Source organism: Acomys minous, assembly GCF_964271855.1.
Source record: "Acomys minous genome assembly, chromosome: 14".
Lineage (NCBI taxonomy): Eukaryota > Metazoa > Chordata > Mammalia > Rodentia > Muridae > Acomys > Acomys minous.
The window spans coordinates 82,414,454-82,431,268 of NC_140496.1; the positions used below are offsets into that span (position 1 = coordinate 82,414,454).

Consider the following 16,815-nt stretch of genomic DNA (forward strand, 5'->3'; position numbering starts at 1 on the left):
AATGACATCTGTGGTTATTTGAAGACATTATTGTGTGAAAAATCTTTCATAGTAACATTTTCCCATGTTTTGTCAGCAGGTTTTCAGAACCCCATATTTTAGAGAGTGATATGAATTGAAGAAATGGATTATTGACCATATGAGCTCTTTCTTACATAAATCTATTATGTTGATAATGAATGGAATCAAAATATAATGTGAGTTCAGTTATCTTCAGCTCTACAGGCCTCTGGGGTAGACTGAGGGTCTTACCACAGGGCACAGGCAACCTGGATTAGCAGAGGTTTGAGTTCTAACAGGAGGAAACAGTAGAGGTTATGGCTGGTTTTGTAGCTGTGGAGTTGGCTTTTGATGGGGTGTTGCTGAGATCTCGAATTTAGGCTGAGACAGAGACCCAATAATCGGCATAAAACCTTTTTAATTTAACAAAAGTGCATTTTCACTGGCAGAATGTGGAGTTGCTTGTTCCTTGCTTTAAACCTGAAGGATAGCACAGCTACACCTGCATGTGTTCTGGCTTTGGCAGTAGGACCTCAGTGGTGCTAAAATTCTATTCCTTATTTTGCTTTGATGTTAGTCAAAGATAGAGAGCCAACCTCTTGAAATGACAGTCTGTGGGTTCAACCATTTTCTTTGGCCATCAAGTGCCTTCTATTGGTCTCAGACTTATTAGCTAACTAATCTCTAGCCATGGTTTTATAATCTCAAAATTTAGACTATAACTTTACCTAATAACGGTAATGGTTGTGTGTGAGTTAATACTACAAAAGAAGTGGCCCAGGTAAAAACACTTGAGTCTGAAGTCTGGCTCATTTGCTCGGTGAACTTGACCTTTTAAAGCACCTTAAGTAGAGGAGAAACACTGGTTTAAAATGGAAATTTATACGTAAGAGAACAAACAGCCATAGCTAAAGGTATTCCACATAAAACTTGCTGACAAAGCATTAGGGTTGAAGTACACCTAAACTTTTGACTGAAGGCATCAGATCTCAGTGACCACTAGAGTGACAAATGACTAGGTGGAGAGGTCAGTCTGAAAAGTGGCATGAAAGAGCTCATTGGCTCTAAGTGTAATGTCACATCCCCAGTTAGCAAAAGTAATGAAGGTGAGTTTGTGATTTCCATCTTCCTAACTCCGGGGTCTCTCTCTCCCAGCTAGTTTTGATCTGCAAGAGGTAGAGAAAGACTCTGCTGGTTTTATTAATATTTGTCTCGCCTAAACACCTAACAGGGAGAAAAAAATCAGAGAAAGACAGATATTAGACTATGTTGACAGTGAGAAGGCGTGGGCCAAGACCACCATTGGAGTGTCCACTTCTTTGTAGATCTTATAGAGCTTTCTCTGCTGCCTGGTGTCTGAAATGCTCATCACTTGGTGAATCAACCTTACGTTTACTGTTCTTTTCTACTTAAATGAAGTAATGATGAAATAATAACAAGAATAAATTTTTTAAAAGTAATTTGAATCTCCGGGTCATAAATTGCCCACATTTGGTGGGAAATGTTACAGACAAGCTTAAATATATGACAGCAGAGTTGCTATTAAAAAGAGATTACCCCAGGGAGGCCTCCTGTTCAGTGAATACATTGAGAATAACATATCCAAGGAAATTAAATTTTACTTGTTCAGTTGGAGGATCTGCAGCTATAGACACAGAGAATGACTCAATTCACAACTTTTCTCCTGCCACACAACTGGCTTATGTATCTGAATAAATGTAACAATTACTAGCTTTGTAAACTATAATACTTATTAGACATTCGACTTCTGGATGTTGAAGCCTCATTGAATATGTACATTTGCAAAATTTTCAATGTGTTTAAGAAGTTTCTGTGTTTTTGTTGTTTTTGTTATTGGAGTTTTCTATTTGAATTTGGACAGTATTTTAAAGTTATAACAATAATAATAATAATAATAATAATAATGGCTTAAAATCCAACTGATAGTAACTTGGCTGTGTTTCTGCTCAATATGTATCTAATTGCATGTGTATAATCATTTATGCTTTTTTTTTAGTTGGCAGAATGCTTGCTTTTCTGTCATCTCCAAGCACATACAGATTGATAGGCTGCTTAGTTTGTTATGGGAAAGCCATGCTCCTGTGTTGTCAGCCACAGGGTGGTGCTGTAAGAGTTAGAGTCAGGCCTGGCTCTTACTATACTGTCATTCCAGTAACAAACAGATCACCTCTTCTTACTCCAGCAGTTACTGAATTAGCACAAAGGAGCGGAGACCTAATTTGAAGAAAAATCTTAATTCTAGAATACAAGCAGCTTGCCAATGAGCGCGCGCGCGCGCGCGCACACACACACACACACACACACACACACACACACACACACTGAGCAGTGAGCAGTGAGCAGGGAAATGCAAATGTGTCCAGGATGGCCATGGTTTCATGCCATGTAATACCTACCTGGGAATGGTACTATTGAGAGCATACCAAATAAAGAAATAATGAAAAAGGAGAATGGTTACCAAAGAAGTGACATACCAAATTGCTCAAGCAAAACAGAAATAGTAATTAATAAAACATGGAAATGAGATGCTGCTGTCTGTAGCTCTATTTTGGGGCATGTGTATACATGTGGTGGTCAAGAAATGCACGTGGGAATCTAAGAACAGAATGTGTAATGTTTGACTCATGCCGCCGTCTTCATATGCTGATAAGTCTCAAACCACCACCACCACTCTATAGAAAGTACGTTATAATGCTCAACTTTAGATTGAAAAAGGAAATATGAGTGAAAACAGGCATTTTTTTCAATAACTAGAAGCTGATGAAAACAAATTTTTCTTTGGCTGAGCTCCCACAAAACATAGATAATTCCTTATGTGGAAACATAATCTTTTATGAATCTTGGGTTATGAATCCAAACCTGTCAGTGGACAAGAACTTAATGTATGGAACACAGGTTTCGTCACCTGTTCCCCGCACCTCCCAAGGGCTTCTCTCCTTCCTTACCCTGGCCTTTAGGGACTATCCACTATCTAAGGTACTGATACCAAAGAGTCAAACCTCCTCTTCTTCAACTGCCCATAAAACTCACCTACAAATCTCACCACCATGTCTCACTGTTGAATTTTTCTACTCATGTAGAAGCTCATAACTCATAACTACTCAGGAAACAGTAGGTTACAGCTAAGTTGTCTAGCTAAGTTGGCCACTCTGCATTAGAGAGATCCTCCATGTCACAGAAGGCATTCCCATATAGTGGAGGTGTGTTTCTCATCCCTTCACACTGCTGGTCAGCCCCCTGCACCACAATGTCCCACCACTAACACCAGCCTTTGGTAGCCCACTGTTAAGGCTTCGGTGCTCTCTGCCTTGCCCTGCATCAGTGCCCATCCGTCTGCCTGTGTTTGGGCTACTGCCTGTCAGGAAGCTCGAGCCTCTGTCCTGCAGAGCGCTCGGTGCTCTCATGCCCTGGCCTTTCAGGGTCGCCCTTAGGCTATGAATTTGGTGAACACATTTGAATCGTGTTGGTGCCTCCCAGACTTATCAGAATGCCCAGCTCAAGAATGAACTCACACGGTAATAAAGAAAAAAAATGAGAGGAAAGGGGCAAAAGAAGAGGTAAAAATAAATGAGAAATGGGACTCTGGGTGCTTTAGGGAAAAACCCCAAGTAGGTTGCCTTCACAGATAGTTTATGCGGAATTGACAACTCTTCCTTAGATGGTATGTGGGAAATTCATAAAGTAGCTGACAAAAGAGTCAGCCTTCTACTATGATCGTGTGGCTGTTGATGGAAAAGACATTGCAGAAACATGGACACGCATACAGGAGACCCACGTTAGCAGCCATACTTCTGAACAAGCCTCCAGAATATTCTTTTTTATCTTGATGTTGAGAGTAGTAGGCACCAGGCGTACTAATAGTAATAACCAAGATAACACTGGATTGCATAGTTCAGAATATTAGCAAGGCTCCTCAGATTTGTCTATACAGTGGAGTCCTTACGGACTCAGATCGCCTCAGGAGATCCTCTCCTTTTCTTGTTTGAATGACAAAGTTAATATCAGGCCACTTTTCCTTAGCACTTGTTTTCCATTATTCTTCATAATATATGCTTGTTCAGCAGAAACCACAACACCAACAGTTAAGTCAGAATCAGAGGTATGTGGACGTGCTAACCACATCTGTCAGGCAAAACATTCCTTAGAATTTGCTTAATGAAAAAAGTGGCAGCTGGTTAAATACATCTCTTTGAAAGGCAGGGGCTCCTGTTTTTTTTTTTTTTTAATCTTTGCTGTGCTTTATACCAGCCTCATGATTATGCTATATTATTTGATGTCTCTGAGCTAGTTTCCTGCCATCCAAACAGGCACTCCTTAAAGTGAATAAAATAACATGCTAACTGACAGGCGTGGGAAGCTTCTCAAGTTCTCAATAACTGTGTCTACATTTTTTTTTAATCACCGTAAGAATATGTGGTAAGGAAGGCATAGCGGGACAAGCCTATAATGCATGCCCAATGCTCAGAAGGCTAAGACAGGAGAGTCAGGAGTTTGAGGTTCAACTGAGGAGTTCTACACCAACCTGGGCTACACACTGAGACCTTATCTCTAAAAACCAAAATAAAAAGAGAAAAAAAAAAGGAAAAAAATTATTTAACAGCTGTGTTGTGCACACTTCTGCCTAACATTTGGGGTAGGTCTGCTGAATACCTGTCAGATCTTCCTCCCTCTAGGCTGTAGCGAAGGTAGTTCATGCCATCCAGGAACTGGCTGCCAGGCAGTGAGTCATCCCCGAGTTCTTTGAGATCTTCGGGCCTAAGGTATTCTCCCCCGTCGCCGGTCATTGTGTCGTCACCTTGAGGTAATCAGCGGACAGCGAAAGAAGTTACTTGTTGAATTTAGTACCAGCAACAAACTATGCCCACTATTATGAAGTGCATTGACACGACAGCTTGGGTAACAAAGCACTGCACAGCAGGAAGACACAAAATCCGTGCACAAGTCTACAATTGGCAAACGCTTATAGAGATAGTATTTGTTACACCAAGACAAAAAAATAATAATAATTACATGAATTGTAATTCTTTGAGTACCTTTCGTCTGGCTTTATGCATTATTCTTGTTATTATGATTACTCTCATCTAGCTTAAAGATTAGCCCGATGTGTAGATTACTAGCATTCTTTCAGTAGCTTCAATAATTCTATGCATAATCCAGTACTAATATTCTATTCATGCCATTGACAATATGGTAATAACTGTCTAGTGTTCTGTAATCAATGAAAGATTTTTAATTAGTTAATTAACTGTGTATGTGTGTATCAGTGTTTGTTTGTATCATGTGTGTGTATCTGTGTGTATGTGTTTGTTTCATGTTTGTGTATGTGTATACATGTAAAGGAGGTCAAAGGAATATGGCCTCTCCTTCCACTGGGAGACTGGGGATTGATTCAGTTTGTCAGGCTTGGCAGCAAACAACTTACCTGCTGAACTATATTGCTACTCACATATGTAATAATAAAACTTTATGAGATTAAATAGCAAAAGGGCACTAAAGTAGAAAGAAAGACATTCTAAGAACATTTGGGAAGACAGTCTATGACTCATTTCATGTGTGAAAAGGTGATGGGAATGGTTAAATGCAAGATCTACCACACAACTATGGCTGTACATCATGTATCCCTTAAGCAAGACTCCAAGCATAGCCTAAAACTCAACAGCTGGCCTGTGCGCTTCCTCTTTTCCCTCTTCCCTGGCCTCACCCCAAGGATCCAGGCAATTGAGTTCGGCTTAAGTCCCTAATACTACCCAAGTTAGGGCATCCTGTGCCTCCTCTGAGTCAGTTAGTTCCCAAGTGCCAACCTGTTTCTCCTAGGTTTCCAGTTCTGACCCCATTCTCTCAGCAGCCAAGGTCACAGGAAACAAAATTAACTCAAGATTTATTTCTATTGCTTGTGCCTTAGAATTTCTCAACATGATGATAATAAAACATGATGACCCACATCTTTCTTTTTTAAATTTTTTTATTATTAATTTATTCATATTACATCTAGATTGTTAGCCCTTCCCTTGTTTCCTCCTATTCCTCCCTCCCTCCCACTTTCCCCCTTCTCCCCTCCCCTATGTCTGTGATTGAGGGAGACCTCCTCCCCTTATATATGCTCTTAGAATATCGAGTCTCTTCTTGGTAACTTGCTATCATTCCTCTGGGTGCTGCCAGGCCTCCCCATCCAGGGCAAGTGGTCAGAAAAGGGATGACCCACATCTTAAATTTTCCTATTAAACCTCTTGTTTGTCATGTCTGGGCAGAGAGAAGAAGGTTCATAAAGGTGGAAGGAGAAGATAGGTGTGGGAAGGCAGAGTCTAGCTGGAGAATTCCAAGTCTGACAGAGCAAGGCACTAGGTTACTGCTGCATCTGACAGAACCTGGGAGTGAACAGAGTCTCAGCCCTCCACCCTGATGCTTGTGGAATTGTCTTACAGATAGAGAGTGAGCCATCTGAACAGTATAATTAAAGTAAAATACATCATCTTAAAAACTCTGGTGATAAGCCAAGGCACCATTTGAAAGCCTCTGATCATACTGAGTTCAGGAGACAGTGGCTGTCCTTAATATTCTCCCCAATTCTCTGCCTCCTGATGGTTTTTCTGAGGACACTGTCTTCCTTTAACAGATGTTGTGTTCACTTTACTAAATGTGAGGCCTCAGAGGTTTGGAGACACCCATTGTGGAATAGGTCATATTGTCATGATTGTGACCCAAAGAATTCAAGTCCGTAATGCTAGTAACAGTGTTTGGAAGCTAATCAGATACTGTTAATAGGAGTGGCAAGTGTCTCAGGCCAAATGTCCTTGATGGTGTATATAATTTCTCTCCAAATTATGTATACATAAAAAGAATCACTGTTCAGTATTGCCTGTCAACACAGAGTAGTGGAAAGTATGTACCAGGAGAATGAGAAGAAGTTCACATTTACCTACTTCCATTTCTAGAGCCTTATTGCCTTCCATCTTCTTGAAAACCTGGTTTAAACTCCTGCTTATAATCACACTCTTCTGCCACCAACCCCATGAAGAAGTCTCCCTCCCTACAGTAAAGCACTACTCATTCAGTGTTACATCATACTGGGTCTTCTGTTCTTTTCATAATCAGACCCTTACTGCTGTTAACTGATTTTTAGTAATTAAACAGTGACCAAGAAGTGACTTCTTCGAAAAACAGCCTTCCTCGTTATCTCTGACAGGGCCTCTCCTGGTCTTTTTCCTGTTGCTTTGAGTCTTTTTTCTCTGGCTCCCTTGTCTGAAATGGTCTTCCTACATGACCCTGTTAGGTTCAATTTACCACACATCATTAAAACTTCAAGGCCATTATATACTATAATGAGTTCTCCACTGGATCTGTCTAAGACCTTTGTCAAACTCCACATGCATATTTCAGTCTTCTCCCAGAATGCTGCACCTGGATTTTCTGTAAGCTTCTCACATTTAGCATGTGAGAAAGTAGAATGTGTGTGGGTTTTTTTTTCTTACTTCATCGCTAGCGAACAAGCTTCTTGACAAACTCTCTATAGTGCAACTGTCCTCATGTTTTTAGTTAGGGAGATGGTAAAGATGAGAATCTTCCTTCCTTCCTTCCTTCCTTCCTTCCTTCCTTCCTTTCTTTCTTCTTTCTTTTTCCTTTCTTCTTTCTTTATTTCTCTCTCACACATTTATTTATTTATTTACTCATTTATTCTATGCATTTTGCCTGCCTGCATGCATGCATGTTGGATCCACACGTGTGACTACAGCATCCCCCGGAACTGGGTTTATAATGGTTGTGTATTACTGTGTAGGTTCTGAGAATCCAATCCAGATCTTTTGCTATTGGTTAAATGTTCTTAGTCACTGAGCCACTGCTTCAGATCCAGAGGGTCTGTTTTAAAATAGCATGCTGAATTAAGAGCATCAGTTCTTACTTTGCATGAGTAGAATTTTGTGCAACTCAGGAAGACCTTTGCATAACTTAGCTATTACAGAATAATTATACACTGACACACTATCTATTATTAACTTATCTGGTATAAAACAACCAGACACAACTATTTTCCTGAACTATATAACAAAGTTAATGTGAGTTCCTTTGTTGTTTCCTGTACTTGGAACAATGTCTTCCTAAATTACAGATGTATTCAGTTAATAGATGACTCTCAGATTAGTGAGTTCATTTTTGGTTGTATTCTCCAGTTTTTCCAGAATTGCAAGGCATCGGTGTTTTGTGGGGTTTTTTTTGTTTATTTTGTTTTGTTGTTTGCTTATTTATTTGTTTGTTTTTAAAGTAAAACTGATTTTGGTTATACAAAAGCCTCAAGATTCCACATGTTGGTGACTGTTATATTAGCCATTCCAGGACTATGTGAAACAGTTATAAAAAAAAATGGGAATAAATTAAGATCAAATGATGTGGTCACAAGGTTTACCTGTATTGATAACCTCTATGATGTTTGCATAAAAGACTCTCTAAAGTGTCACTGAGCCCCTGCCCCTGCCCTTGCTTTTGAAACATGGGGAGAGATGAGGTGAGGAAGAAGCTAAGTGTTCATGAAACTGAGCATAGGAAAGATGAAACTGGTTTTCTTCCCAACCCTCTGCATTCTGGCAGTCTCTCGTTTGCTAGATCATGTCGATCCAAGGGACTAATGGAGAAATATGTACAATCCGTTCATTGATTGATGCATTAATCTCAAGGATAAGCCATTTGTGAGCCATGTCTGTATAGGCACTTTGTTTATGGGTCTTGTAACCCATGAGTCCCCTCTGAAGGCTGTGGGAGTGAGTCTGCAAAAACAACTTTGGGTAAAGTCTGGGTAATAATAGCTCTTATACACTGCACCCCCATTTCTGTGATGCCCTTGAGGTCCCTTCTTGTGTCTCTATATCTGGACAGTATTTGTACCAACGGAGGTGTGTCCTTCAACATTTATTTCCAATGTCTGTAAGCTCTAAACTTCTCAGTGATGAAGCAGTCTCCTCCGACCTGAACAAAACAGTGCCATTCATAGCCTCTGCCTCCGGATTACAGGGATTAGAAAGACAGTGTAATCGCCATCATACTCAGTAAATGCTTTCTCTACCCTCAGGTACTTGACTCATCCCAATAAAACATCCTTTCTGTGGACCACTACTGGATGAATAAAAGCAGATTTCTATTAACCCTTAGTTTAAATCCTTAAGAATATTCTAATCTCTCTAGACTCAGCCAAGAATTCAGACCCTACCCAGCTGACCCACAAATGTTGTTATGCAGCAGAGAGAGGGACTGAGTTATTTTGTCACTTACTGTCATTCTGTTGTACTTTCCTACGTTGAGACAACCCCACTGATCTTTCTCTGCTCCGTAAAACCTGGAGCATCCCCTGATTAATCTCACATTCTTGGAAAATCCATCGGATTATGTGAGTGTCCCTAACTCCTCACCAAACAGCTCTGAAAACTGATGGCATGGCACCATGCCCTCAATGATAGCTCTTCACCATTGGTCTTTGTACACGCTTGTTGGAGGCGGGCCCTGGGTTCACCTTTGATTGAACATTAGAGCTCTCCACATCATACTTTCACATTCATCAACTGTACACTGGATTGGTCAGAGGAGAACATCAACTGCTTTGCCATATTTCATGCTAGTTGAAGCAGGCATCTCAACTCAGCTAATGAATGCCTTTGGGTACTGGTACAGTGTAGATACCTGTAGATGCCGTAGAGAACAGGGATTGGCTAGCACCTTCTAATCACATGTGGATGATAGCAGGTTCCATGAAAACTGCACCAAATGTTAAAGAGTTGACACTATAGGTCAACTAATCCTACCTTTGCATAAAAAGTGACTTTGCACAACTCAAATATATCACTTATACAAAAATGATTACACTTGAATTCCCTGATGGCAATAAAATGCTATTATATTTTTGGTTATTTCTAAAAATAAATCATTTCTCTTATAACAAGATGTTCTTGCTCTGTAATCAATATTTTTCTCAAATCAAGAGTTCTTATTAATAATAAATGTCACTGTTTAACAGTTTTAATATTATATATCCACATCTCACTTTGTATATTGGGTAGACATGAGACTCTATATCTTACAAATGAAGTTTCTAGCAATTTTACAGTAAACACTTTAATTGCATTAGATAATACTTACCAATCATTTTAAAAATAATGATCTGTATCAAATCACACACATCTGATTTATACACTTAGTTTTCATGTAATAAGCTTGCTCTGAAGGGTACTACATCCTCTCTGGAAACTTTATATTATATAGAATGTCTTATGTCATTCATTCCTCCCCCCTACCAAATTCACACTAAATGACTTTTCAAAAATACATATTGTGTTTTTATGTGTGTGGATGTGGAAGTGTATATAGCTGACCACAGACATCAGAAGAGGGTATCAGATCCAGGTGGTCTCAGGTGGTTGTAAGCTGCCTGACATGGGTGCTGGAGCCTGACATGGGTGCTGGAAACACTTGGGTCCTCTATGAAGGGAACACCTCCTCTCACACACTGGCCCATGCCTTCACCCAAATCCTCCTCTCCCTGAATAACTTAAAGATATTTATAGGTTAACTTACCTCTATTCTTGGAGGTCTTTTAGAACACAATCATATTACAATTCCTAATTTTATATATATTTGCTGAGGTTAATTTTTTTTAAAAGAAAGATTCTTTCTACAGAGCATAAATCTGACTGTCCTGGAACAAACTGCATAGACCAGGCTGGCCTTGAACTCAGAGATCTACCTGCTTTTGGGTTTCGAGTGCTAGGATTAAAGGTGTGTACCACCATGCCCAGGCCAGGCTGACTTTTAATGTCTGCTCTCAAGTTTTCTCCCTGACACTGACTCCTTTGTAATTGTAACTACAAGTACATGCTACCATACTCGGCTTCTAATTTAATAACATATTTCCTCATCTAAGAAGGATAATATAAGCATTCACCTCAAGCACACTTAGCTGAAAGTGTAGATGGTAACTAATAGTTACCAAAATGTCATTCTGACTTCAGTATTAACTTACCAAAGAATAACTTTTCCTCAAGATATTCCTCTGCGGAAACATTCTTACAATGTTCCTCAGATAAAGTAATTTTTGTTTAGTAGATCTCCATAATAGTTGCTAAACTATTACCAAAATAAGCCAAACCACGGCCTTAAACTTACAAGTTAATAAAATGCACACATCAAATGCACACATGCACAATTTCACCCACATTACACAAGCTCTTTCAGAAGAAACATTAGTATCAAGAAAAAAAAATGTAAGAATTAAACAAGCTGCTTCTACATAGCTAAGAAAAGTTAAAAAGCAAAGAAAAGCGATCACTCCAAGTCCTTCTAATGGTACCTGAATCACTAAGTGCTTCCCCATCAATAAAGTGGTCACCAAACTGTTTAAGAGCTGTACAACATATGAGTGAGAATGAGAAAGACAGTCCTGCCAACAGCGTCATGTGTGTACTTGGACGCTGGAACTCAGCTAGCGGATACTAGACCACAGCTCATCTTTATAATAAATGCTCAGAATTGCAGTCTTTGGCAGTACTCTTAAAATTACTCATCATAATACATCGATCCAACATTTGTTCATTCTTGTCGTAATTCTTATGCAAGCTGATACAGCTTAGTGCCTGTTGCCAATAAAAAAGTCAAACTGGTTCCTAATAAGACTAAGAGTGTAAAATTTTTCCTTGAGATGTCATGGCAAAGAACCTAAAGAGTTATTAACATTTTCTATAGAGTCTTTATCTATCAGGCCTAGCACCACCTTCATGGGAATGATTTTGCAAAGATACGAATTCTTTTTCCAGGTTCATATGCATGGCCATAGTTTTTTTTTTTTTCAGTGCCTTATAGTGGTTTTGCTATTGAAGCTTGCTTAAGCTATGTTGAACTTCTGTGATCTTAGGGCCATAAGTTTGTTGGGTTTTAATTCAAGAGAAACAATACTGGGAAATTCAAAATACAGAACAAAGAAAAGTCACTGAAAAGGTAGAAAAGAACCTTTTTTGTGCCAAGCATGAATTCTTATCTCTACCCTCAGCCATCCCCCGCACATGCTTTAGAAAAAAGTCTTTTTCAGGACTTTGAAATCAACTGTCTAGATCAGTGGTTGTCAACTTGTGGATCACAACTCCTTTGGAGGGGATCTCATATCAGATATCCTGTGTATAAGACATTTACTCTTTAACAGGAGCAAAATTACAGTTATGAAGTAGCAATGAAAATAATTTTATGGTTGGAGGTCAATTCAACATGAGGAACTGTAGTAAGGGGCCCCAGCATTGGAACATTGGCAACCACTGGTTCGGATCATTTCTAGCAACTCTACACCATCACAAACGTGCAGATCTTTCCTAGCATGAAGAATGGCTTAGTCCTGTTGAGACTGAACTATTGGATCCTGAGGTCTTTGTATGCCTTATTTAATTTGATATATGTTCTTTATATTTCTACTAATCGGAGATTTCTTAATATACCATTGATGAAGAATGTTTGAAAGTCTTTTAAGGCATGTTAATATGAAACGTTTTGGTATAATTAGCATATGCATTAAATATCAGACAGCCTTTTTAGCACATGACTAACTTCAAGTTTCTTTCTTATTTCTCCATCTTACTAGTTATTAGAGATTAAAGATAATAGTGGGAAAAAATAGGTAGACCTGACTTGTGTGCTTTTTCAGTGCCAAGAGTAAATTTAGTGGACTAAAGGTGGGACTAGGTTTTAAATGTTACAATGCTGCCACCCATATTACCACCTTTGTCCCTAAAAAAAGTTTAGTTTCCTTGTGTAACAACACAACAGCTGTCACAGAAGAGCACAGGAAAGACTCACCCTCTTCATCGGACACATCAAGAACCTCTGTCATCGTCTCAGGAACATTTAGCTTATGTTTTTCAGTGATAGTCTAGAAAGACAGAAATCATTAGTTGCAAAGTTGAAAACCAAGTCAAACAAAAGATGAGCAGAGCCACAGAGGTGAGCAGTCTACAGGAGCAGCAAGCCACCAGATCCAAACACCCTGTCTTATCCACTGGGATGCTTCGAAACGTACTCTCGTGAAAACTCTTCTGTTCTTTCTGAGGATAAATAACCAAACGGCTCCAGGAACATTGTCCAAGAGAAGATTCATGATTGTTAGTTCCCATTTGAAAAATGAAGTCTTCAGTAGTGGCGTTAGTAATCAATCATATTGAGAAAGCAAACTAATGATTTCAAGACGTCTCTAAAGTGAACTGAACTAAATGATGTTCCCAGAAAAGCTTTACCATGAGGCAATAAACATGCAGGCGATGTAACATATGTGACACGTCTTCAGCAGTGAGAGGACCAGCAGTAGAGAATAAGTCATCTTTTTAGTGGCCACGGTCTACAGTTATGGTTTACTGCTTATTGGCTTCCTGTGGTGCTTTCCTGAGTGGCCAAGTGAAAGAAGGAATTTCATTCCTGGTATACGATAAAAATTAAGAGATCGGCTCCTCTGGCTGCATGGCTTCCAGTTCTAGCCTCATCGAGTTAGCTGCAAGGCCTCAGGAGATCTTTTAACCTAGCTATGCCTCAGTTTCCTTGTCAAAAACCCACAGACTAATGCTTCATAAAATCGCTATGAACGTTAATACTGGAGCATTGAGAACAGTCTTTGGAATATGCTAGAACTCAATACACATCAGCTTGGATAACTGGTACTTGAAAGTGATGTTCTTCTTTGGCGTGATGGGTCTCAGAACTTTTTAGTCAGTCATGCAGCAAGGAGCCTCATGATAGATCCCAAACACACCAGAGTGACTTCAAAGTGAAAACGATATGGACATCAATGTCACATGACTTCATTAATTTACAAAATTTTGTTCAGAAGCACAATTCATAGAAAAAGATAGAATCATGGCTGCCAAGGGGCTGAACACAGGCAAGAGGGATGTGGGCTGCTGCTCAAAGGATACAAAATGCCAGTCAAATGGGGAAGAAGTGTAGGACATGCATGGCACACCGCGGTGAGCATACAACACCACAGTGTGTTGTACACTTGAAAAGATCTCTCCATTATTTTTCTCAGATAGTGTCATGTATCTCAGGCTGGCATCAAGTTCACAAACTTGCTATGTGCAAAGACAACCTTGTATCCTGGGCCCTTTGATCTCCACCTCCTAAGTGCCTGGATTCCAGATATGCACCACCATAGCCTGTTTACAAGGTATTGGGGATCAAACCCAGGGCCCTGTGCATGCTGGGAAATCCCTGTCTTAACTGAGCTATGTCCCTAGTCCCAGGATACCTGAAATTTTAGGTATTCTCATCTCAACACATCCTCCCACAAATGATAAGTGTATGAAGTGACGATGAACTAATTAGTTGGTTCACATGTTTTCCCAGTATATGTGCATCTCAAATTTTCACATTGCACATCATAAATATGCCCTCTTGCTTCAGTTTTAATAATGAAACACACGTACAAAAAAGAAACCTCACGACTTTAAATATTACCTAAAGCTCACCGAGTCTCAAATTTTTAACTCTAATTCCTGCACTTACAGTATATTGAGTGCACCAGTTGACAGTTATGATAACATTTTAAAGATCCGATTTAGTTATATTATGCAACTCAATTTGGGGCTCATTTTTAAGTCCTAAGGGGACTACCATACTATAGCATATCCTATTACATTTTTAAAAAATAATTAAGTATCTAAATATAAATAAAATTATTTAATAACATGACTATGTCTGTTGTATATGACAAACCAGAAAGTCCATTTTTATGTAAAATGCTCTACAGTAATTGCCTCTCATGACAACTATTCCCACAAGAAGAGGTGTCTCCATGTGAAAGTAAATGACTGTGTGGCCGCCTGTTGTCCATTTTCAAACGCTGGTAGTGTGAGCACACTTTCTTTGTGCTTGCAAAAAAAAAATGGATAAGCAGGATGCTTTGTTTGGAAGTAAATGTTTGCACTTAAACAATACTTGGGGAACAAAGCTATAACTCAATGACCATGTACTCCTCTTTCTTCTGTAGAATCCAAGATGTTATGGTCAAGATAGGAAACTGCTTTACAATTTAAGATAAGGAGGATGCTAGGCACAAGATTAATAAGATATAATTAAGTCAGACAGCGAGTTATTCATCAAGATATGGAAAGCATAGAAGATAAAATATAAGCTCTTACAGTGGTGTTTTATAAATAGAGGATAATATCTGGTTTTCCCTGGGTGGGGAAAAATTGTATGGCTGTACCAACCTCATTTAGTCAACTGCGCCCCCATCCCCATCCCCCACCCCCACCCCACTGCTGTCCAATCACATCCTTTATTCACACACTTCCCAAGCACCATAACACAGTGAGTGGGCTTTGCCTTTCAATACCCCCTCACCCTTTGGCTGTCATCGGGCCACTTGCAGGCTACACTTATTTTGTTAATGCCAGTCATATTTGTCAATATAAGTTTTAAAACTAGACAAACTATTGAATATATAATGGCTTTTCTATAAAAACTAAGGTAAGAACTCTGGTAAGTTTCAACAAGGATGCGTCTCCTCAATAGCTGCTATGCAATTAAGTATGGGTAAAACAATTATAAATGATTGGAGAAAAATATATTAGGAAAAAATTTACAAGTTGTGTACTCCATATGCTTCTTCAAAAAAGCATATAGAATGTATAAATGTTATATATTTTTAAAGAGGTATTGTTTTTAACATGTATGAATGTTTGCGTTCATGAGTGTATGTGTATTACATGCATGCCTGGAGACTAGGGACGCTGGAAGAGGCCTTCAGGTCCACTAGAACTGGGGCTACAGGCAGTTGTGAACTGCCACGTGGGTGCTGGGAACTGAATTTGGTTCCTCTCCAAGAGCAGCAAATGCTCCTCAGTCCCAGTAAGTTATCTGATGTTATAAATTGTACATAGATACATAATGGATATTGATGGTACTTGCGCAAAGATGAAAATTTAGCCATTTAATCATAGATCTCTATTCACAGGGGAAAAAAATGGCCATTGAATGGTGCCAAATGACATCACTGTATTCATTGCATTTTCATTTTGATGATTTCTTTAAAAGACACGGTATCAAATCAAATCTAGGACTTCGAATTTACATGTATTTATTGTTTTAAAAAGCATTCTCTAGTGAATAAAGGATGGCATATCTAATCTAATCTATGTGTCGCAATTTTTGGTAATTTATTAAATAATTTATGATATACTTAGCAATGATCATTTGCCACATAGTACATTACTTTAAAATTACACACATAAAAAATAGTTGATGATAATAGATTATGTAGAGGAATGAGTCATTTTTCATAGTTTTTCCAATCTTAGTAAACTGGGGCTGTTGGCTATTGCTGTTGTGAAGATGCCCACCCCCCACCCCCACCCCCAGCACTCTGATGGCCGCCGTTCTGGCAAACATTCAGGGAATTCATCCTAAGACAATGCTGAACTGTCCCGCCTCCCCTGCTGCATCTCTCAGTGTAAATTTAGAAAAGCCAAGGTTAAGGAAACAAGCCACGATTCCACAGAGTCTGGGCAATGTCGGCAGCCCCAGCTCTCCCTTACAATCCGCTGCCTCGCTCCACTCTCTCACAATGCCTTCATTCATACCCTGGGGTAAAGAACTTGGGAAAGGAGTTTCTTTTCTTCAAGAGAACTCACATGGCTGCACAAGTGACACACCTTACAAATGCAAGTGATGGGAAATGTGTCCATCGCTTGTGTAGCTGTAATTCAATGGCTACGTTTAGTGGTGCCCTCACCATGTACAATTTTTATTCACTTGACCTCATTACAAAATGCCGTGCACGGCTTG

General features: G+C 39.3%; 1 protein-coding gene across 47 annotated transcripts in view; it reads right to left on the reverse strand.

Moving 5' to 3' along the window:
- The window catches only part of ANK2 (ankyrin 2), a 574,434-nt gene that overhangs the window by 57,911 nt on the left and 499,708 nt on the right, over positions 1–16,815 (reverse strand). For all 47 annotated transcript variants that reach the window (XM_084755448.1, XM_084755450.1, XM_084755414.1 and 44 more), the window contains 2 exons: positions 12,838–12,910; positions 4,672–4,816 (listed from right to left, as the gene is read on the reverse strand). In XM_084755448.1, the coding sequence (XP_084611574.1) occupies positions 4,672–4,816; positions 12,838–12,910 (218 nt within the window). The remainder of the gene's footprint in view (positions 1–4,671; positions 4,817–12,837; positions 12,911–16,815) is intronic.